Genomic DNA, 24,565 nt, shown 5'->3' with positions numbered 1-24,565 from the left:
TTACTATGCTTACTATGGGGGAATATTACTATAGATGACACATACACATCATTCATCTACTCTTGGTCCGGCCCCCGGGTCCAATATATGAACCCATTGCGGCCCTCAAGTCAAAAAGTTTGCCCACCCCTGGGCTATACTGACATGAGAGCTAAAGTGGCTACAGTCTAAATCCCCTTTTTTATTAATCTACAGACTCCATACATACAGATACACTGAATTTTCAGAACTAGACATCTTCTACAAAACGTACCTTGGACGTTTAGATCTTATTGTTGACCAAAAGCACAGAGAAAGCAACGCAGACAACACATTCTTCAAGAAGTAAACTCGCCCACAACACGTGACAAAATGTCTAGAAAATAGCTGCAGTGAATATACAACTCAGATTAAGGGAAATTGTGTTAAATTGAATTCAGTTGCAGTTTTTGGTAAAACCCTTAAACCGGCCTGCTTTCCTGCTAAGTGTAATCTGGTCTGCACTTGTCCACACCCATCTCTATTTACTGGAGCAGCACATGGGCAGGACAATGTTCCATGAGATGAGGACCAGTTCACTTTATCACTCTAGTACTCTGATCTTATCACTCACGCAGCAGTTTATATTGGATGGCTTGGTAAAGCTGCAGTAACTGTGGCCATTTGAAAAGGTTACATTTTCAAGTACAGAATTGTGCTGTGGCTTTCCATATTTGTGAGCCAGATGTAACAAAAAGGAGAATGAAGAAATGACTGGAATTGTCCATCCTAACAGATAGCACTTGAGGCTTTTAGGTCCATAGGTAATGTATAAGTGCAGATTATTTTTTACAGTTTAGTGTGAAAATTTCTAATTTAGTTTTTCTATGAGAGAAGACTGTCATCTCACATACCAGCAGCTTCACTCAGGTGCTGCCTATACCTTGTAAATTAGCGATCTATCAGCTAGGATTCATGTGTCAGGTGTTATATATGATCCTGGTATTATTTATAAAGAAACTAGGGTTGCCCTTTAATGCCAGGCCTTTTTCACATTGGCAGTAGAATGTGTCATATAGTTATTAGCAGACATAAAATCACAACTAGTAGTAAATGTTTATTTTACACAAAGAACATACTGTTATACACAATATACTTGGGATAATAATCAAATAACACACTGACTAAACAGTTAAGAATGCATTAGAATAAAAAAAAAAGTACAGTTTTCAGATTATATTATGGTAGACAAACAAACTTTCCTTTCCTTCCTCTACTTGTTATGAAAGGGTCAGTTCCACACACTACCTCTTGCTACTGGTATTTGTTTACAGCAGTGGTCTCCAAACTGTGGCCCGGGGGCCGGATATGGTCATTTGCTTACCTTTATCTGGTCCTTGGGGCACTATTCCACCAACTGACACCAATGATGGAGCACCATTCCCCCTACTGACACCATCAGTGGGGCACTATTGTGCTCATTGATAAACAATAGAGCACTATTCTTCCCATGGATATCAACAATGGGGCACTATTCCACCTTTTTAAAACCAATGATGGAGTACTGATGCTGGGGCATTTTCTACTCCCACTGGCTACAGTCCAGCCCCCCTAAACCATGAAGGACAGTAAACTGGCCCTTTTCTTAAAGTATGGAGACCCCTGGTTTACAGCATTACAGAAGCCAATAAATATATAAGTGTTGTCATAGCCTATGTTATTCACATAGTAGATGGGGACCTATTCATGCAGTAAACGGAGGACCTCAGAAGGTCATAAAGATAATAAGAAGTATCCTAGCAAACTACCAGTAGTTATTGTAAGAAAAAGTGTCATCTATAGCTAATAGCAAAGCAGACACCAAAACGGAAAAGTGCACTTTCTGTCACAACTGGTGTTCTTTTAGCATTACCATTCTGTTTGTTAATAAATACAATGGGGTTGATTTAATGTGGTTAATATAATCTGATGCTGCTTTCCATAGAAACTAATCAGCTTCCATTTTTGTTTGTCAAAGCTTAATTGAACAAGCTGAAGTTAAAAGCTCTTTGGCCACCATGCACAGCTACACCAGATTTTGCACTCTCCAGTTTCATTAAATCAACCCCAATATGTTGAAATAATTCAGGCCCCTTATAAAATAATAATATTAATATAACAATAAATATTGAATAAACTAAACTTCAGGATAAGTTATTAATTACATTTTTCCTAGGATGTGTCTGTCAAGCTATGTCTGTTCCTCTTGTTTGATCTCAAGATGTATGTTATACTAGTTGGCAAAAACGAAGCTTAACTTAACTAACCTCATAGAAGTGAATCACCAAACTGTATATTACAAACAAACTTATGTAATCATAACAAAGAGTTAAGATAATGGCATGCTTTACTCCTAGGCTTAGTTATTAACAGTAGCTTAAATTTCAGCGCCAATCACTATCGTGCTCCAAGTCCATAGTAATAGGGCTCATCAGGACGGTAGCCATATGCTGTTGTAGGCCGTCCAGGTATACCAGTCGGTTGTCCAAAATTATCAACACCAAGTCTACAAGAAAACAGAAACATACAACACATTACTAAACTTTTTTGTTGTGAGATAATGTTTTGCACATCTTGTTTCAGTCCATTTAATCACTGAATTAAAAGAAGCTGATTAGATGAGTGGGAGTGGTTCATGACAAGCTATTTCTGGTCCAAACTCCAGCACTATTATGCAGAGGCCTCTGGGACATGTGTCAGAGCTCTGAAAAGCAGGGAAAAACACATGACAGGGATTCTAACCCTTTCCAACTGTTCAAATGTAAGATTTGGCTAGACCTACACTTAAATTAGTGTAAAAAAAATTTATTTACTGTGAATCAATATCCAATGATAATAGGATTTGGAAACTTCCAAGAAAGTAAATACTTATTCACAGTTTTTAAAATAATATATTGATCTCTTACAGCTCACATTTTAAAATGTAAAAAGAAAATCAATTGTATCATTTTAAGAAGAAACCTAGGAAGTGCTAAAACATGCTTGGTAAACTGAAAAACAAGGGCTGTTCCAGCAGCTTAGCAGTGTTCGGTAATGCAGCACCACTTTCAACACTGTTCCAGTGTTTTATCACCTCTACGACTTTCTCAAGACATAAAAAAAGGTGCCTGTATATATTAGTATATACCCTCTTCTCACATAATACAATTTACTATGTATTTGCTTTTCATACCTAACCTGCTACTAAATTGCATATCTATAAATTGCCTACTAATATTACATACATCAACATATTGTCCATGATAAAACACTCCCACATTGTAAATATATATACACATACAATATATATAAATATACACACACACTCTCTATCTCACAGAAGTGAGTACACCCCTCACATGCCTAAGAGGGTTAAGGCAGTGCTGGAAAATAATGGTGGCCACACAAAATATTGACACTTTGGGCCCAATTTGGACATTTTCACTTAGGGTGTACTCACTTTTGTTGCCAGCGGTTTAGACATTAATGGCTGTGTGTTGAGTAATTTTGAGGGGACAGCAAATTTACACTGTTATACAAGCTGTACACTCACTACTTTACATTGTAGCAAAGTGTCATTTCTTCAGTGTTGTCACATGAAAAGATATAAAATATTTACAAAATGTGAGAGGCGTACTCACTTCTGTGAGATACTGTATATATATATATTATACACACATACACACAGTGTGCTTGAAAAAGTATTCATACCCCTTTAAATTTTCCACATTTTGTCATGTTACAACCAAAAACATAAATGCATTTTCTTGATATTCTATTTGATAGACCAGCACAAAGTGGCACATAATTGTGAAGTAGAAGGAAAATTATAAATGGTTTTCCAAATTTTTTACAAATAAATATTTGAAGAGTGTGGCGTGCATTTGTATTCAGCCCCCTTGAGTCAATACTTTGTAGAACCACCTTTTGCTGCAAGTCTTTTTGGGTATGTCTCTACCAGCTTTGCACACCTAGAGAGTGAACTTTTGCCCATTCTTCTTTGCAAAATAGCTCAAGCTCTGTCAGATTGGATGGAGAGCGTCTGTGAACAGCAATTTTCAAGTCTTGCCACAGATTCTCAATTGGATTTAGGTCTGGACTTTGACTGGCCATTATAAGACATGAATATGATTTGATCTAAACCAGTAGTCTCCAAACTATGGCCCAGGGGCCAGATGTGGCCCTTTGCTTGACTCTATCCATCCCTTGGGACACTATTCTTCCCGCTGACACTATTATTGGGGCACTATTCCTCCCACTAACACCATCAATGAGGCACTATTCCTCCAGCTAAGACCAATGATGGGGCACTACTCCTCCCACTGACATCGTCAATGAGGCACTATTCCTCCCATTGATACCAACCATGGGGCACTATTCCTCCTGATAAAACCAACAATGGGGAATTATTCCTCCTGTTAAAACCAAAGATGGGGCAGTGTTTACTCTAACTAATGCCGAGACATTTTCTACTCACACTGGCCACAGTTTGGCCTCACTAAATCGTGAAGGACAGTAAACTGGCCCTTTGTTTAAACCATTCCATTGTAGCTCTGGCTGTGTGTTTAGGGTCGTTGTCATGTTGGAAGGTGAACCTCCGCTCCAGTCTCAAGTCTTTTGCTGACTCTAACAGGTTTTCTTCTAAGATTGCCCTGTATTTGGCTGCATCCATCTTCCCATCAACTCTGACCAGCTTCCCTGTCCCTGCTGAAGAAAAGTATCCCCACAACATGATGCTACCACCATGATTCATGGTAGGGATGGTGTGTTCAGGGTGATGTGCAGTGTTACTTTTGTGCCACACATAGCGTTTTGCTTTTAGGCCAAAAAGTTCAAATTTGGTCTCAAGTGACCAGAGCATCTTCTTCCACATGCTTGCTATGTCCCCCACATGGATTCTCGCAAACTGCAAATGGGATGTTTTATGGCTTTTATCTATTCCCATAACTACAAACTACTTCAGTCTTTAGAAGAAACAATAACATTTCATATTATATATTTATTACCCTATACACTTGCCCATTGTTCTTGTGACTCTCTCCATGTATTATACAGCACAGAAGTCTGTATATCACATATTTAGTATCACAAGAAATAAAATGATGAAGATCATTTGGCAACTAGACCTTAGACCAGCAATGGGCAAACTACGGCCCGCGGGCCATTTACGGCCCGGCGGACCTTTTAATCTGGCCCGCGGAGCTAGGCTCCTCTCACAGTCCGCCCTGAAGACCGGTGTAGCATGAAAATCTGTCTCCTATGAGGATCTGTCCCCCTCGACGTATCTGCGCATGTGCCGGAGATCGCCAATCGGCTGCTAATGCCTGAAACTGGCACATGCGCAGATACGTCGAGGGGGACAGATCCTCATAGGAGACAGATTTTCATGCTACACCGGAACGGCGCGGGAACACGGCGAGAGGAACGCGCGGAGCAAAGGTAAGTGAATTGACACAGGGGGGACTTGGGGACTTAATATGGGGGATGAATTAATATGGGGAATGAATTACTATATGGGGGATGAATTAATATGGGGGATGAATTACTATATGGGGGATGAATTACTATGGGGGATGAATTACTATATGGGGGATGAATTAATATGGGGGATGAATTACTATGGGGGATGAATTACTATGGGGGATGAATTACTATATGGGGGATGAATTACTATATGGGGGATGAATTACTATGGGGGATTAATTACTATATGGGGGATGAATTACTATGGGGGGTGAATTACTATGGGGGATGAATTACTATATGAGGGATGAATTACTATATGAGGGATGAATTACTATATGGGGGATGAATTACTATATGGGGGATGAATTACTATATGGGGGATGAATTACTATATGGGGGATGAATTACTATGGGGGATGAATTACTATATGGGGGATGAATTACTATATGGGGGATGAATTACTATGGGGGATGAATTACTATAGGGGGGATGAATTACTATATGGGGGATGAATTACTATGGGGGATGAATTACTATATGGGGGATGAATTACTATGGGGGATGAATTACTATGGGGGATTAATTACTATATGGGGGATGAATTACTATGGGGGGTGAATTACTATGGGGGATGAATTACTATATGGGGGATGAATTACTATGGGGGATGAATTACTATATGGGGGATGAATTACTATGGGGGATGAATTACTATATGGGGGATGAATTACTATGGGGGATGAATTACTATATGAGGGATGAATTACTATATGAGGGATGAATTACTATGGGGGATGAATTACTATATGGGGGATGAATTACTATATGGGGGATGAATTACTATATGGGGGATGAATTACTATATGGGGGATGAATTACTATGGGGGATGAATTACTATAGGGGGGATGAATTACTATATGGGGGATGAATTACTATATGGGGGATGAATTACTATATGGGGGATGAATTACTATATGGGGGATGAATTACTATGGGGGATGAATTACTATAGGGGGGATGAATTACTATATGGGGGATGAATTACTATGGGGGATGAATTACTATATGGGGGATTAATTACTATGCTTACTATGGGGGAATATTACTATACTTACTATGGATGACACATACACATCATTCATCTACTCTTGGTCCGGCCCCCGGGTCCAATATATGAACCCATTGCGGCCCTCAAGTCAAAAAGTTTGCCCACCCCTGCCTTAGACAGTAAAATTACAATGTAATAAGTGGATGGTATTATTTGCATAGCGTGGTTGACTTCTTGTGATCTGGGGTCAAGTAAGTCAAGTAAGCAAAGCATATGCAGGGTTAAAGAGGTGCCAAACCCTCAGCAAGCCAGCATTTAAATTTCTACCTCTTGCCAAGCGCCCCTTTAGCGTTTGACAGACGTTTAGGGAGCATTTGAGGAGCATAAAAAATGCTTCCCAAATGCCTGTATAATGCCCTCTGTGCATATCTGAGGAGTTTTATAGGCATTTGCCAAACGTTAAAACCACACCACAAATGCCTATATTGAAGTTTGATGGTATTAACGCTCCGCAAACGCTTGCCAGGCATTTGAGGAGCATCACCATAGACTTGAATGGGAGGCTTCAACTCTTCCTGACTGGACATGAGGTGTCAATTTTGCCATGACGCTAACGTTTCAGTGTGAACAGCACTGTGTGCTGCCATATGTAGAATTTTCATAGGTGTTTGAGGAGCATTAAAAACACTTCTCAAACGCCTGTCTAACGCCTGCTAACAAAGCTAGTGTGAACTTAGCCTTACTGTCGATGTGGGGAGAAAAGTTGGTGGCTTTCACAAAGGTTTTGGAGGTACTATTAAAGGATAAGTTCACCTTTTTTCTTTTTCTAAATTCCAGCTTCCCTAGGTACCAATATAGCATTAATGTACTTCTTTTGCAGAAATAAAAAAGCTTTCTATTTATCCTACACAATCCTTACCTCTGTGCTTGTTGTATAAAAAAAAAAACAAAAACAAAAAAACGTCTCCATTACTTCCTGGACAGACCATAGGACATGACACAGGAAGTAGTTCTTCAGCTGAGTACTTCAGCAGCTGACCTCATTAGCACACATCCATCATCTACCCTCCTATTCCAGGAGATTGCTTCCACCCACCTCCTCAGGTGAATGTTTTTAAATACAATCAGTGATCACCATTCTCACTAAACACACAGGTATCTTTTTTTTTTTTTGCTATCTTAACTCTCATTTTGCATAGAATGTTCATTTGGCAGAGTGTGCAGGAGCTAAGTGATCAGATAACAGCCTATGTAGATAGAACTGTAGTATTAAAAACAGGAGAAGTATGTCTTGGGTTTTTTTTAAAGCTCACCATACACTATACAATCTGATTGTAAAATCTCCTTTAGATCTACCATCAATTAAGTAGTGCAAGGGCCTGCCTGATTGGATACAGAGTGATTTGATATTTAGGGGTGTCCTCCTATTCCATAGTTCTGGTAAATCTAAAGGAAAGTGTACAGAGATTGTCATGTTTCACATGACTGTCATATTGACTGCCATATGCCTTTAAGTGTTTCTATATTTTGTTTCTGCTCCTCCCTTTCCTTTGTTTTAGTTAATGCTGTATAGATAGCCCTCCCCCTTTCCCAGAAATGCATTGCAGCTCTAGCCTCATGTCATGGAGCAGGAAATATTATGATCTTTTGACCTATCGAATGTTCATTGTTGTAAGATTCTCTCAGTTTATGGAATAAACTTCACAAGATCTACAAGATGTCTTATCGATTGAGTCACTGACTGTGGTATCCAACTGAGGTTGAAGTTATCACTATCTCATCACAACTGTACGTTACAGAGATCACACTATCAATGCTTAGATTGTAGAGAGAGAACAGAGATTGTACAATCAGATTGCATAGTGTATATCCAGCTTTATAGAAGTACATAAGAGGAAATGAATGGAGACACTCAACTGTCATGCCCCATTCACATCTTTGCATAACAGATGTGGGGGCGTTTTGGAGTGTTTTCGCTTGTTGTGCATAGGGCAGCCCATTCACTTGAATGGGCTGGCCTACATACAACAATCACCCCAAAGAAGCTCTAGAATAATTTTTTTACAGTGGAGTGTGATGCTTTCTTTTACCATGATTTTTGGTGTGTTCGCCTTGCATTTCAGAAACACATTGCAAAGTACACCTTTACTGTGCAGTTTGCATTGCGTTCCGGCACACACAGATTTGTATGGAGCCTTGTTCTGGTGTAAACAAATACACAAAAAGGAGATTGTACCATCAGATTGTATAGGGTATGGTGAGCTTTACAGAACCCAGGACATAGTTATTCTGCTTTCACTACTACAGCTCTATCCAAATAGGCTGTTATCTGATTGCTCAGATAACTCTGCCAAATGAACGATCTATGCAAACTGACAGTTAAGGTAGAAAACAAAATCAATGCCTGTGTATTTAGTGAGAAAAGTGATCACTGGTTGCATTGACAAAACATGCACCTGAGGAGGTGGGTGAGATAGTGGTGTCCTGGAGTAGGAGGGTAGATAGTCCTGCAGGGTGTGTGTTAATGTGTTAATGAGGTCAGTTGTCAACTATTTCCTGTGTCACGTCCTAAGGTCTGTACAGGAAGTATTGGCGATGTTTTTTTTATACAACAAGCACCAACACTGAGGTAAGGGCTCTATAGGATAAATAGAAAGCTTTTTTTATTTCTACAAATTTTTTCTCTTTATTCCAGCTCCCCTGTAGATACGGAAGCTTAAATTTAGAGGGGGAAAAAAAGTGAACTTGGCCTTTAATCAGTTATTTGAACTTTTTGCACAAATATGTTGGACATTTATTCACCTGATGTTTTTTTTTGCACTTTTGGTACAAATAAATTGCACATTTATTCATTTGTTCTTTAATACTGATGTATCAACATAATGCCAAACTCTTTCCATACCTAATCTGCTATTTACATCTCCGTGTATTCCTACTGAAATTACCTACATAAACAATTTATCCAATAAGATCTAATATTTATACCTATTAATAATAAAAACTATTCAAATCAATGTCAATATTTAGTTGGCTAGGTGTATATAAGTATATAATACAAATCATTTAGTTTCACTTTGTGAGATCTTCCTTTTAAAATTGGGTATCCTATACTTCCCAACAATCCATCTCTCAGATATGTAAACCACTCTGGTCTTTAGAAAAAACATTATAGTTCTTAAAGCCTCAACTTATAATATTACTTAATCTTATCAAGATAGAATACTGCAATTTTTATTTTTTTTATTGCTGACCACAATATTAAACAAAGTCTGTACAAATCCACCATACATTCACTTGAAGGAATTTACCATATGTTAATAATATTTTTTTTTACCAACATTGTGCATGAAAAAAGAGGTGTAAATGTTCATGACCTATTTGTGCTCTGATCACAGGGTAAAGTAATGAGCAGAACATTTCCAACCAAGCTGCTGTAAATATTTGTGCATTAGACAATGGTTTTGCAAACAAAAGCTTGCTTTGGATACTAGGATATACTTACAGTAGCTCAAGACAGAGATACAGAGAATGCAACAAAACGTATACTGAGATACTAACCCAGCACTAAATGAATGCTGACCAACAAGGTCTCCATTTTGCAGCTGATAATCATTGAAAAAGTCTGGGCTCACTGCACCTTCAGGCTGCATTAGTCCTTCTAGGAAAGAAAGCAGAACAGAAATAAAATTTAGCCTCATAAAATTAACTTTTTTACTTAAACAAGATTTTCACAGCTCTTTCAACAACATTTTTAAAGTTAGGTTTAATCTATGACCACAAAATACCACCGAACAGGCACATGTGATAATTACACAATAATGAGTGAATGTTGATAAAGGGAAAACATGTTCTCTAATAAATATACAAAAAGACTAAAACTAAATGCAAAGAATAATGGTATCTGATAAAAGATAATTGTAATAGTTAAAAGGAGAATCACTAACAAAACTTTTCACTACAGAAATCATTCAGCTATAGTTATTCATTTTAAAAATACAAAAAAAGAATAAAGAATGATGCAAAAAGGGAACAAATTTAAACTGATGCATGGTAAACTGCTACAGAAAATCTAAAAAAAATTTGAAATATGAAGACTGAATGAATATTTAGGTTTTAACTCATACTCCAGAAGGTCGCCATGTTCTCGGAAATGGTAATGCATAACATGCTAAAAGTATGGCTGTCATTATCAAGAATGCAAAGCAATATAGCTTTATTATATAGATAATAATATATAAAGCCATGAAATCATGGTTTCGTCACCCATATATTGTCATGGATTTATTCTTCTTATTTAATGTATTCTTATTTTTATGCTACAATATTTCTCTCATTGCAGGCACGGCATCCTTTTTAACACAAATGTAAAAAAAAGTCGTTAATTATTTCTACAATCATACAAATATTTGCCTGTAACATTCTTTGCCACTGTTGTTGATCCGCAGCCAACATTCCTCTATTTCCACTCTGCCCATGTTCTGCATTAAGCAAATTACAGGAGTAAATGCCCTGTCCTAGATTTCCTCTTTGCAAATAATGCATCAATCTGTTTGGTTGGATAATACAGGGATGTGCAATTCATATCGCTCGACGCCCAGGAAATGCAATTCCAGGCGACGGGCAGGTAGGTTTTTTTTTGCCTTTAGCCCTGCTGCAGGCAAGCAGCAGGGCTCACCTGTCAGGTGGAAGCATTCGGGTGCCAGCGCTGCCGCCTGATTGCTTCAACACAGCCCACAGTGCCAGCCTCTTCCCCCTGGCCACTATATGTCCCAGGCATCGCTTGCCCCTCTGCGGGCCTGGGACTGATTCAGTGGGTGTCGGTGGGATGTGGTATAGGGGAGGGAGGAGAGCGGACACATCAGCTTCCTTCCCCTTCTTGTCCTCACCCGGAAGTGATGTGACGTCACTTCCGGGTCCCTGTTTGACAGATTCCCGGTCATTGAGGCCGGGAAAGAATGTAATGTGGTGCAATGTGCACTGCATTACATTCAGGGGAGCACAGGGGAGATATCCAGGGTCCCTGGATGTCTCAAAAAAGAACCTGTCACCAGACTTTTTGTCCCCTATGTGGTAAAAAAAAGTAAGGAAAAAAAAGAAGAAAAAAAAAAGGAAGTTATACCCAAGCATATAACCCCCTATTTTTCAAGGCCCCCACCCCACATATGTATGCACAAACATAAAAGCACGCGCTGGGGCTCCTACACATGAAAACGTTGATTGCGATACACACGTTACATATCGCTGCTCACGCCAGAATGAAAGCAATCATTCTAGCACGAGACCTCCTCCATAACGCTAAACTGATGACCTATAAGGGGCTTTAAAATAGAAAATATAGGGTACTAAAGTTTGTTGCGTTTCACAAGTGCACGCAAATTTAAGGTTTGACATGTTGGATATCTATTTACTAGATGCAACCACGTCTTTTATATAGTTTAAAAAAATTGGATAATTTATTGCTTTTTGTGCCCTAAATTTAACTTAAGTGTATTTTGTACTGAAATCATGTGTTTCCTAGACCTTTGTCATAATATCGTGCGACATAAAACATTGGAAATACCGCTATTTTATTCTCTAGGATCTCTGATTTCAGAAAATATATCATGTTGGGATTTTGTGTCGTTTTCAGGCCTTAAACGATTTTTTAAACGTGTGCAAAAAAACGCAAAAACAGCTCTGGCAGTGAAATGGATAAAGGATACGGCCGACACTTCCCTTTCCTGACGAGCACCCAATCGGTGCTCATTACACTGCAAAGTCTCTCTCCTCCCTGCTAGTCCCCGGGTGTGGTGCTAGAGAGAGGCAGGGAGGGGAGGAGGAGTAGGAGATAAACAGCGCAATGTTAAAAATATTAAACGTTTAAGTTGCCATAGAGCCCCTTTTGAATTTAAAAGCCCCAGACATTACTTAAAGCAGATTTAAATACGTGTTTGGTTAAAATTTATGTTTTTTTATCAGGACAAGTAGATTGTCATGAGGGACAAGTAGATTGGGACACCGATTTAGTCCCTGGACAAGTAGTTTTTTCCAAAATTTCCACACCCCTGTAAATATTGCTGGTTTTGCATAATTCAGAGTAGAGGTGGGAAACAGTTTGAGGAAACAGTGGCTTGGCCAAGTATAGTACACTCATAGCCACCCAGCCTGTCTGTTTTTGCCTACTTCCATATAAAATACATTTTAATTTGACAATATCAGTATTTTTAAAAAAAGATATACTGACAATCACTTGTGAACTAATTTCTGTCACATACTCTTGAGTATGCACTTCTATAACCACTTGCCCTCCCGAGGATTTACCCTCCTTCCTGAAGAGGCCATTTTTTGTGATATGGAGCTGCGTTACTCAAATGAAATTTATGCCCTTTTTTCCCCACAAATAGAGATTTCTTTCAGCGGTATTTGACCGTCTCTGTGTTTTCATTGTTTGCGCTATAAACAAAAAAAAGACTTACAATTTTGTAAACAATATTTTTGACTTTTTAATATAAAACATATCCAATAAAAAAAATTTTCAAAATAAAATTTCTTCATAAATTTAGGCCAAAATGTATTCTGTTACATGTCTTTGCTAAAAAAAAAAACCCAATACATGTAAATTAATTGGTTTACATGAAAGTTATAGCGTCTACAAATGGCGGTATATATACTGGAATTTTTTTGTTAATATACTAGTAATAGCGGCGATCAACGACTTATAGTGGGACTGCGGTGAGCATTCGGACACTGGGTGGGAATGGACTAATGGCCGCTGACAAAGGGTTAACTGTGTGCTGTGTTTTACATCATGTGCTGTGTGTGTTTTACTAGGGAAACATGCTGCTGTGTATTTCTCTGCTGTGCAGAGAAGTACACAGCAACAGGTTACTGCTGGCAGCAGAGAGACCTGTGCTGTTTACACACAGGTCGCTCCCCTGTCACTGTTCCTCGGTGATTGCTGAGTGCCGATGGGGAATCTCCGTCCGAGACCCGGTGACCGACATTTGTAGCCGCCAATGACAGCGCGGGTGATTTTGGGCATCCCTGCCGTAGTAGCAGTAGTTCTGCTATAGGGCGACGGGGAAGCAGATAAAATAATAAAAATGGCTGCCCTGGAGATTTAACCCGTGACCACTGCACTGTAAGTGCAAGGTTTAGCAACTAAACTAATAAGCACTTTGACTAGGAAACTCAATGTGTCTAGAAACAAAAAAAAGTAATTCTATCACACTAGGAAAAAAACATAACAGTAATGACAAGGGATCTTTTAAAGTGTTACTAAACCCAGAACAGTAAAATCAGCCTATATATGCAGTAAAGCATGCTTGTTATACTCACTGTGGTACCTAAGGGTTAATCCTCTGCATTGTGTGAAAAGGCTGTTTGATCCTGACTTCTCTGTTCCTCTGCTTTTTCAAGCAAACACCACTTATCTCTAGACTGAACCATAGGCAGTTTGGTGTACATTGCTAAAGGGTTTATTTTTTTCTTGGGAGAGCGCATGTGATCAGCACAGGGCCAATCAGCACTGTCCAGACAGAGGTCAGGGGATTTCCATCCTCCTAGAGCAGAAAGAAAACTCCTCCTACAAGCTTTAGCTAGTGCTGGGCTGGACATAGGTAGAAGCCACAAGACTGCTCTAACTTCTGATGAGAAAAAGTATTTAGCACTTTATATTTACTAAACTAATTGCACTTCCATGTTCTATGTACTGTGGGAGACCAGATATAGTGAATGCAGGGTCCTGGGTTTAGCAACACTTTAAGTTAAACAAGTTGCACGTGTGGCAGAATATATAACAGCATAAATGCTGGTGTTTGTAGTATACCAAACAAACTCTGGCAGTCACTGTGTGTCTCACAACAAAACTATCTCACTACCTAGGGGAGTCCACAATAGGCACACTTTGTCTAGTAAAGATTGCCATCCATTCAACATTCTCCTGTGATTTGCTGGATAGACCTATGATGGACAGGAGGAGGGATAAAGCTTTCAGCTGCTATTGTTTGGCCCAGATACCCAAAATGTACTGTGGAATAGAATGTATTCCAGAACTACAAACTGAAGCTAATTCTGCATACTATGCTCACATATTAATTGAAAACAAACATTTTAATTGATGTAAATGTATGTTTTGAGAGTAACATCTTACATGCTGGTCTTCGGGCAGGAGGAAGGTATTTAAAGAGAGGGTGGATGTGGCTATCAATGCAGACAGTGTAGCTGTTTGGCCACACTAATCAAAATGGCTTTAATACTTTCTGTTACTAATCAAAAAACAAAGTATAAAGATTGCTCTTCTTTTTCTTTTGTGTGAGGGAAAGTTGGAGATACCTTTCACATGGAAAGATACTCTGGATAATAGAAGCTTTAAGCCGATATGAAAATTTGATAGAGACATTATCTGTTAAGAGAATAACGGTTCATACTGGGTATAAACAAAAACAAAGAAGAGACCACAATCTCCCTAGGGTATTAAGTTTTTATTAAAACAACAACTTTAAAAATCATTGCACTCACAATTACGATGTGTACACAGGTTTGTACAAATCATGCCTCTCTTGGGTTTCCTCTCTCAGTGGATGGAACAAGTCCTCGAGCACCCACCATCAGGATACAGCCTGCTAACATGTAGCCTACAGCCTCCACCACTCACAGGTTGAGTAGGACCAACTGCGCATGCAGTTTTCCCGCTCTGCTAGCATTGCCAGCTTTGTGTATAGCCAGGCGAATGCACGGTGGGTCCGGCTCAGCCTGCCAATGGTGGAAGCTTTGGTGGCTTGCACGAATCTTCCTGTTAGCGGGCTGTATCCTGATAGCATGCGCTCGAGGATTTGTTCCATCCACTGGGAGAGCAAACCCAAGAGAGGCATTGGGGTTGATTTACTAAATCTGGAGAGTGCAAAATCTGGTGCAGCTGTGCCAGGTAGCCAATCAGCTTCTAAACTCTGCTTGTTCAGTTAAGCCTTGATAAAAAAATCTCAAAGCCGTTTGGTTTCTATGCAGAGCTGCACCACATTTTTCACTCTCCAGTTTTAGTAAATCCACCCCACTGTTTGTACAAGCCTGTGTACACATTGTAAATGTGAGTATGATGATTTTTAAGGTGTTGTTTCAAAAAAACTTAACACACATACATACTTTACATGGTGTTCCAGTCACCCGGAGGAATCTGAGAGAGCTGCATCTGCAGGTGTATATCTGAACTTTAACTATTCATAGGATTCATGCAAAAGATCATTGATTGAGCTATCTGGAGTGTTATAGAGATCAGCGCATCGGCTTGGTGTTGGTTTATGATTGTTGTATACTGGTTATAAGAAGTGTGAATTGTATCTAAAGACATTTTGTGAAAGATTGTGGAAATAATTTTTCTTTGAAAATGTAATAAAAACTATGATATTTAAAAAGATCACTCTAATTTAATTTGCTGCATTTTTACCAATTTCAAAAAGGTTTAAGCAATGACAAACTCCATATGAGACAACAAAGGCAAATAACATTTTCAATGTCATATTATTAAAACTATGTCTTAAATAAATATGCCACATTCATTCGTTATTACTCTTAAATGCATATTGTATTTACCTGCACTATAGTATAAATCAGGTCTCTCTAGAATGTCACCTTCATGGATAAATGGTTCAATAGGCTCATCACCATATAAATATTGCTCATTTTCATCCATTTGGCGACTCTCCACCATTTCAAGCCACTGAGAATTGTGCCAGCGGAACTTCTCACTCTGTATCTTTTTTGCCCATTCTTCATCATATTCCTAAAGAGAATTAAATCATTATAAATGTTTAAAAGAATTACATGAATGCCTAAAGTTGGAAACTGAGCTGTAGAAGACCAGTGCTAAGGAATGAAGACCTAATAAGTATGGAAAGTGCCTGATGGTGCATCTTTCAAACAGTTTATAAGGAATATGGAAAGCAGGAACAAGTCAATTTAACAGCAAATATATAGTTCTGGCAGAAACATCATGCCAGAGCAAAATTTGGATTTTTTCAACATACTTACCTGTAAAATCCATTTCTTGGAGTACATCACGGGACACAGAGCAGGCTATTCATGACTATGTGGGTTATATGCCACCTATAGGTGAATGCACACTGGCCGACCAATCAGAGAGGAAATCCTCTTCTATAAATCCCCTCCTATACAGGAAGTACTTCAGTTTTTATAGCAAGCAATTAAAATTCCAGAAAGAGGGGCAGGACCTCTCGGTCTCGTGATGTACTCCAAGAAATGGATTTTACAGTAAGTACAGTCAGGTCCATAAATATTGGGACATTGACACAATTCTAACATTGGCTCTATACACCACCACAATGGATTTGAAATAAAAAGAACAAGATGTGCTTTAAATGCAGACTGTCAGCTTTAATTTGAGGGTATTTACATCCAAATCAGGTGAACGGTGTAGGAATTACAACAGTTTGCATATGTGCCTCCCACTTGTTAAGGGACCAAAAGTAATGGGACAGAATAATAATCATAAATAAAACTTTCACTTTTTAATACTTGGTTGCAAATCCTTTGCAGTCAATTACAGCCTGAAGTCTGGGATGCATAGACATCACCAGACGCTGGGTTTCATCCCTGGTGATGCTCTGCCAGGCCTCTACTGCAACTGTCTTCAGTTCCTGCTTGTTCTTGGGGCATTTTCCCTTCAGTTTTGTCTTCAGCAAGTGAAATGCATGCTCAATCGGATTCAGGTCAGGTGATTGACTTAGCCACTGCATAACATTCCACTTCTTTCCCTTAAAAAACTCTTTGGTTGCTTTTGCAGTATGCTTTGGGTCATTGTCCATCTGCACTGTGAAGCGGCGTCCAATGAGTTCTGAAGCATTTGGCTGAATATGAGCAGATAATGCCCGAAACACTTCAGAATTCATCCTGCTGCTTTTGTCAGCAGTCACATCATCAATAAATACAAGAGAACCAGTTCCATTGGCAGCCATACATGCCCACGCCATGACACTACCACCACCATGCTTCACTGATGAGGTGGTATGCTTAGGATCATGAGCAGTTCCTTTCTTTCTCCATACTCTTCTCTTCCCATCACTCTGGTACAAGTTGATCTTGGTCTCATCTGTCCAAGGGATGTTGTTCCAGAACTGTGAAGGCTTTTTTAAATGTCGTTTGGCAAACTCTAATCTGGCCTTCCTGTTTTTGAGGCTCACCAATGGTTTATATCTTGTGGTGAACCCTCTGTATTCACTCTGGTGAAGTCTTCTCTTGATTGTTGACTTTGACACACATACACCTACCTCCTGGAGAGTGTTCTTGATTTGGCCAACTGTTGTGAAGGGTCTTTTCTTCACCAGGGAAAGAATTCTTCGGTCATCCACCACAGTTGTTTTCCGTGGTCTTCCGGGTCTTTTGGTGTTGCTGAGCTCACCAGTGCGTTCCTCCTTTTTAAGAATGTTCCAAACAGTTGGTTTGGCCACGGCTAATGTTTTTGCTATCTCTTTGATGGGTTTGTTTTGTTTTTTCAGCCTAATAATGGCTTGCTTCACTGATAGTGACAGCTCTTTGTATCTCATCTTGAGAGTTGACAGCAACAGATTCCAAATGCAAATAGCACACTTGAAATGAACTCTGGACCTTTTATCTGCTCATTGTAATTGGGATAATGAGGGAATAACGCACACCTGGCCATGGAACAGCTGAGAAGCCAATTGTCCCATTACTTTTGGTCCCTTAACAAGTGGGAGGCACATATGCAAACTTGTAATCCCTACACCGTTCACCTGATTTGGATGTAAATACCCTCAAATTAAAGCTGACAGTCTGCAGTTAAAGCACATTTTGTTTGTTTCATTTCAAAATGTTAGAATTGTGTCAATGTCCCAATATTTATGGACCTGACTGTATACAGAAAAAAATCCAATTTTCTTTATTGTACATCACGGGACACAGAGCAGGCTATTCATGACTATCTGAGATGTCCCAAAGCAATAGGAAATTTGAGGGGATGGTGACACCATGATAGCCACTGTCAATAATCCTTCAGGACCTACTCAGCCATCCGTAAAAAACTGCAGTCAAAGACAGAAACCTCTGCGGCTCCGACATCCATCTAATAGAACCTTATGAATGTGTGAACCGAAGACCATGTAGCGACCTAGCAAACCTGAGCCACTGATGCCTGATGGTGGATTACCCAAGATGCACCCACACTCCAGGTGGAGTGTGCCTTCACCAGAAAGGGTGAGACTTTACCTTTCAAACCATTGGCTTGAATGATCAATTGGCGGTTCCAATGAGAAATAATCACCTTGGATGCCTCCTGCCCCTTCCTAAGCCTCTCTGGCAGCACAAATAGAGTATCTAACCTCCTGACATGTGCTGTCACCTTCAAGAAGACCCTTACAGCATGAACCACATCCAAGATATGCAGAAATCTTTCTCTTGTCGACTGAGGCCTAGGAAAGAACTATGTCCTGATTGAGATGAAAGCTAGAAACCACCTTTGGTAAAAAGCACAGATGAGGTTGCAACACCACCTTATCATGATGCAAAACCATAAATGGTTCTCTGCAAGATAGAGCTGCCTGCTCAGACACCCTTCTCGAAGAAGTTATTGCCACTAGAAGCAACACCTTATGAGTCAACAGGACCAGTGGAATCTCTCCAATAGCTTCAAATGGTGGTTTTTGCAAAACCAACAAAACCAACTTCAGGTCTCAAGGACAAAAAGGCAACCTGAAAGGAGGAGCAATATACATCACTCCTTGTAAAAAAAAGTGTGGACCAAAGAGTATAACACAATGTGCCTCTGAAAAAAATATATCTAATGTAGAAACCTGGTCCTTAATGGTACCAGCAGCCAAATTCTTCTGCAATCCCATTTGAAGACAAGATAGAATACTGCCAATCACATACTTTCATGGGTGCCATTTGTGAACCCACAATGGCAAGGGTGAACCAGGCAGTGTCAGCCTTCCAGGTTCTGTAATAAATGTTCCTAGAAACTTCCTTTCTAGCACCCAACATGATGGGGATGACAGAAGCCAACAATTCCCTACCCTTCAGGACCTGGGTTTCAATAGCCACGCCATCAAATTTAGTGACTGTAAAGCTGGGTGCAATTTAAATCCTTGAGACAGCAGGTCTGGCCGATACGACAGGGCCCACGGCCTGTCTACGGCGCGCACCAGGCTTCCTGGGCCAGTCCTGAGCAATCAGCATCACCGGAATAGACTCCTCCTGAATCCTGCGTAAGAGATGCGGCAGCAGTTGGATCAGAGGAAAGGCATAAATCTGTGAGAGCTGGTTCCAAGAAATCACTAAGGTGTCTACCCCTGCTGAGCGAGGGTCCCTTACCCTGGACACAAAAAGACAGACCGTGTTGTTGAACCTGGATGCCAATATATTTACATTCGGGCATCCCCATCACTGGAAGATTTCCTTGAAAACATAGAGATGCAAAGCCCATTCCCCTGGAATCAACTGCCAGCGACTGAAATAATCCGCCTGCCAATTTTCCACACCTGGAATGAACACTGCTGACAGACTTGGAACATATCTTTCTGCCCAGGTCAGAATGTAGTTCACTTCCTTCAGAATGCAGAATGTAGTTCACTTCCTTCTGAGCACCTCGAGTCCTGGTACCGCCCTGGTGGTTGATGTATGCCACTGCTGTGGACTGTCGGATGGATCCTCACAGGCCAATCCTGAAGCTTGGATGTCCAATAAGTTCCAGGACATTGATGGGAATAACCCTTTCCTGTGGAAGCCATGTTCTCTGAACTGTGGTCTCCTCCAGAGCTACCCCCCAACCTGAAAGGCTGGCATCGGTGGTTACCAACTTCCACACCACTGGCCAAAAAGATCTTCCCTTCTAAAAAATGTGAGTTATCAACCATCAATTCAGGCTCTGCCGCACCTCTGGCGAGGTGACAATGTTTTTGTTCCAAACAGACAGACTGTACCTTTGCAGCAGTCTGGAGTGCAATTGAGCATAGGGAATAGCCTCGAATGAGGACACCATCTTCCCCAGCAACCTCATACAGAGGCGAATTGAAGGATACCTTTTGGCCTTCAAACTGCAAACCTCGTTCCTCAAGGCACAACATTTCCCTGGAGGCAGAAATACCTTTGTCTGAACTGTGTCTATGACCATCCCCAAATACTCCAGGCTCTGCAGTGGTTCCAGGGCCTACTTCTTGAGATTGAGCACCCAGCCCAGCTGTTCCAGGATCTGCATCGTAAGGACCACATCCTGCTTCAGATCTGACACCGATTGATTTCTGAGCAAGAGATCATTTACATAACCTATGTCTGATACTCCCCGAGTTCTGAGTAGCCCCAACACCGGAGCAAAAATGTTTGTGAAAACTCTGGGAGCCGTGGCCAGCCCAAACGGTAGTGCTATAAACTGAAAATGCTGAGCCCCTACTGCAAACCGCAGAAATCTTTGGTGAGGAATGAATATCGGTACATGCAGGTATGCGTCCTTGATGTCTATGGACACTAAAAAATCTCCCTCCTGTATGGAGGCCACTACTGACCGAACCTATTCCATACAAAAGAATTGGACATTTAGGAACTGATTTAGCCCTTTGAGGTCCAAAATGGGCCTTACATCCCCATTTGGTTTTGGGACTGTAAACAGGTCTGAATAAAACCCCTGAAACCTTTTGTCGACTGTAACCTCCATGATTATTCTTTGAGCCAATAGGCAATCGAGTGCCTGAAATAAAGCACTTCTTCTCTCTGGATTTATTGGTACATTTGATCTTAGAAACTGTGGAGAGGGAAATAACGGAAATTCTAGTCTGTACCCCAGAACAATCGTGGAAATGACCCGTTTGTCTTGGATTAGAGCGCTCCATGCGGCTACAAAATGCAAAAGCCCCCACCCCCTTCCCGAACAATTGATGGGGCCCCTTCACAAGGAGGCAGACTTTGGATCTGTCTTAGATGACTTTTGCACCCAGGGCCTCCTTGGGTTTTGATTCTGAGATCTACCTCTGGAGACTGGGACCTGTGTGTGGCGAAATGACTGCCTGGTAGATGAGGGTCCAGCAACTGAAGCCCTTGACCTTAAAAGAAGGGCATTTGGATTTCCTCTTAGAGGGTAGAAGAGCACTCTTACCCCCTGATATCTTTTGGACATATTTGTCCAAATCTTCCCCAAACAGCTATTCCCCTTGAAAGGGAAAACCTGCCAACAATTTTTTTGCATGGCAGTTTTGCCCACTAACTCTTCAGCCACAAAATTCTGCACATGTGCACTGATAAGAGGGACAAGCGAGAAATGTGCCGAATTGAATCCTTAATCAACTGCAAAACACAAAGCACGCAGAAAATCCTTAAAACCCTTGGCCGAGCATTCCCCCTGCACTGATGGTCTTCTAATCCACTGCTTGACACGGTCAGAAAAACTCTGGCAAATGCCAATAGCTGCTACAGTTGACTGTGCGGCAGAACCTGCCAGGGAAAAGGAGGCCTTAAGGACAGACTCAAGCTTCTTATTTGCAGAGTCCTTGAAAATGTTACATTATCCACAGAACATGTTAAAGATTTATTCAGGGATGAAACAGCTGTATCCACTACCGGCAACCCCCATTTCCTTAACTTTTGTTCCATGGGGTACAAAAACCCTGTCTGGGTGATCCCAGTCAGCATACATAATTTGCTCCAGAAGAGGATGCACCAGTAAGGCCTGTGTATTCTGTGAAGGCTTCAAACAGCCCAGGGAACAATAAGTAACCTCAGCGGTTTCTATCGCAGGTAGCCTGAATCCAGACCTTACCATATCAGTGAGGTCCTGGACTAAACATTTCTGAGACTGGGAGGCAGAGACCGCTTGCTTCTCCTCAGACTGTGACTCCTCAGACAGAAATTCTACTGCATGACCTTCCTCCAGCTCTTCTTCATCCTCAGGCTCCACCCACTTCTGCTCCAGGACTGGTGGTTCTAGTGATGGGGATCTATCCTGCTTTGTAGTCCCCTGAGAAACCGATGAAATCATCCCAGCGATCTGATCTTCTAAACGCGCTAAGGCTGAAGTAAGAATATCCTTGGTTACATATGATGAGGCAGAAGCCCCAGAAGCAACCACAATGCCAGATAGATGCAGCAGCTCAGACTGCCCAGCTGCTTCTGGCCTGTCAGGAGAGGATATTACAGCGGACCTTTGGCTAGGTTCCTCAGGGCCTAGCAGTGGTACATTAGTGCCCTTTCCTGCTGCACCTCCTCCACTCCGCTTTCTGGATGGCATTACTTCCGATAGTGCAAACCTGTGCACCTCCACTAGTAAACACAGATCTCAAGAGACAGCTATGCAAGTAGTGTACTGAAGTAAAAGTACTCAATGCAAATATGCTGCCTTATGAGCCACCAAGGGCAGCTCCTGACTGACTGGCCCATGCTTCCTCCTCAGCAGCAGCAGCCCAAGTGTGTCCTGGCCTCCAGATAAACAAATATGGCCAACTTCCGTTTCCAGCCGCTACTGCGAATGCATCAGCTGTACTCGCTTTAGTGGTCAAAAAAAGAAGAGCAAGCACATCTCGGGAACAATTGTGAGCACTCCCCGATGGAAACTCACAGTCACAACACCTCTCCTTTCTCTGCAATTTAGAGCTTTGTTTGATTCTCTTTTAGGAGAAAAAAAAAAGGAGATATCTTACCAGTCTTGTCGCAGGTCCCTGACTTTTGTAAGGCACCAACCTTCACCCATCACAGTGGGAACTGACATACAGACCTTCAAGGACTCTGTCCCCATGCTGAGGGGCCACTGCCTTGGACCCGTATAGCACCCCGCTGGAAGCGCCTTGGTCAGATTTAAAACTGCACAAGGTTCCATCTGGAAGGATTCCTCTCCTTATCCAGCGAGGCTCGGGTACCATTCATTTTGGCTCACAGCTTTCCAAATAGATCCGATTAAAGTCCCTGATTCTCTAATGGAACTGTTCTGGACTTTCAGGTATGCTCCAAGAGCAAAACATTCAGTGACCATCCACCTTACAGACATTGGCAAAAAAACTGAAGTACTTCCTGTATAGGAGGGGTTATATAGGGGAGGACCTCCTCTCTGATTAGTTGGCCAGTGTCCAGCCACCTATAGGTGGCCTATAACCCACATAGTCATGAATAGCCTGCTCTGTGCCCTGTGATGTACGATAAAGAAAGACTAATATAAAATAAGGTTCCCCCCCTTTATTGATGTAGACTTTATATGTTTAGCTCCCGTAAAGACAATTTGGGATCAGTAAACCAGTAAAGATTATGTTGCTTCACAGAGTTAGCATCCTGAGAACCCCCTGACCCCCAAACCTTACAACTGGTGCAAGGACTGGTGCAGTCAGGCTTTGGAAATGTACATTACATGTATTGAACACAGTGAGGTTGATTTACCAAAACTAGAGAGTGCAAAATCTTGTGAAGCCGTGCATGAAAACCAATAAGATTCCAGTTTTTTTTTTGTCAATGCTTAATTTAACAAGCTGAAGTTAGAAGCTGATTGGCTACCATGCACAGCTGCACCAGATTTTGTACTCTCCAGCAGTGGGGGGGGGAGGGGGGGTCAGAAAAGTCCCGACTTCCGCTGTGCCCGTCCTCTTGCCTCCTGAGTGTGCAGTTACTGTGACCTCACTCTGAGCCTCAGCATGTCACTCATTGCAAGTTGCACTGACTGCGCTCTACCTATGACCGCCGCTCTCCATCCATTAGCAACCTCTGGCTGTCTGGGCTCAGCGATGGGCACCGTGATTAGCCAAACTGGGTCACACATGGGTGCAGCAGCGGACAGAGCTGGCTGTGGGTGATTGGGGTCATGCAGTCGCTTGCTCCTGCCTTGCTTTTTGGTCCTCACCACTGGACCTCTGGATCTCCTCCTCGTCCATCACACTCAGCATGGGAAACAAAAAGAGCCCTAGTACCAGGTGAGTGGTGGCGGAGCACTGCCAGGGCCAGGCTGGCTGGAGACGAGCAAGCACAAATATTCCTAGGGGGGCAAAATAGTTTAGCAGGATCTTAGCCTTCTCTACCTCCAGCAGTAATAAATGGCAGTAGCAGAGCCAGGAGTGGGAAGCAAAGGCTGGAAGTGGAGTCATCACCCTCCCCATCACCT

General features: G+C 41.3%; 1 protein-coding gene across 1 annotated transcript in view; it reads right to left on the bottom strand.

Moving 5' to 3' along the window:
• Positions 1 to 1,062: 1,062 nt before the first annotated feature.
• Positions 1,063 to 24,565, bottom strand: part of KIFAP3 (kinesin associated protein 3) — a 151,416-nt gene continuing 127,913 nt past the window's right edge. Inside the window, exons 18-20 of the mRNA XM_089663321.1 lie at positions 16,060 to 16,249; positions 10,051 to 10,150; positions 1,063 to 2,503 (exon numbers count right to left, since the gene is read on the bottom strand). Coding sequence (XP_089519447.1) covers positions 2,395 to 2,503; positions 10,051 to 10,150; positions 16,060 to 16,249 — 399 coding nt within the window. The 3' untranslated portion in view covers positions 1,063 to 2,394. The remainder of the gene's footprint in view (positions 2,504 to 10,050; positions 10,151 to 16,059; positions 16,250 to 24,565) is intronic.

The sequence above is a fragment of the Staurois parvus genome, unplaced genomic scaffold, assembly GCF_062004578.1.
Source record: "Staurois parvus isolate SC_StPar_1 unplaced genomic scaffold, SC_StPar_1.0 ptg001660l, whole genome shotgun sequence".
Taxonomy (NCBI): Eukaryota; Metazoa; Chordata; class Amphibia; order Anura; family Ranidae; genus Staurois; species Staurois parvus.
Note: the sequence above shows the minus strand (reverse complement) of the source record. Positions and strands in the feature narration are given on the sequence as shown.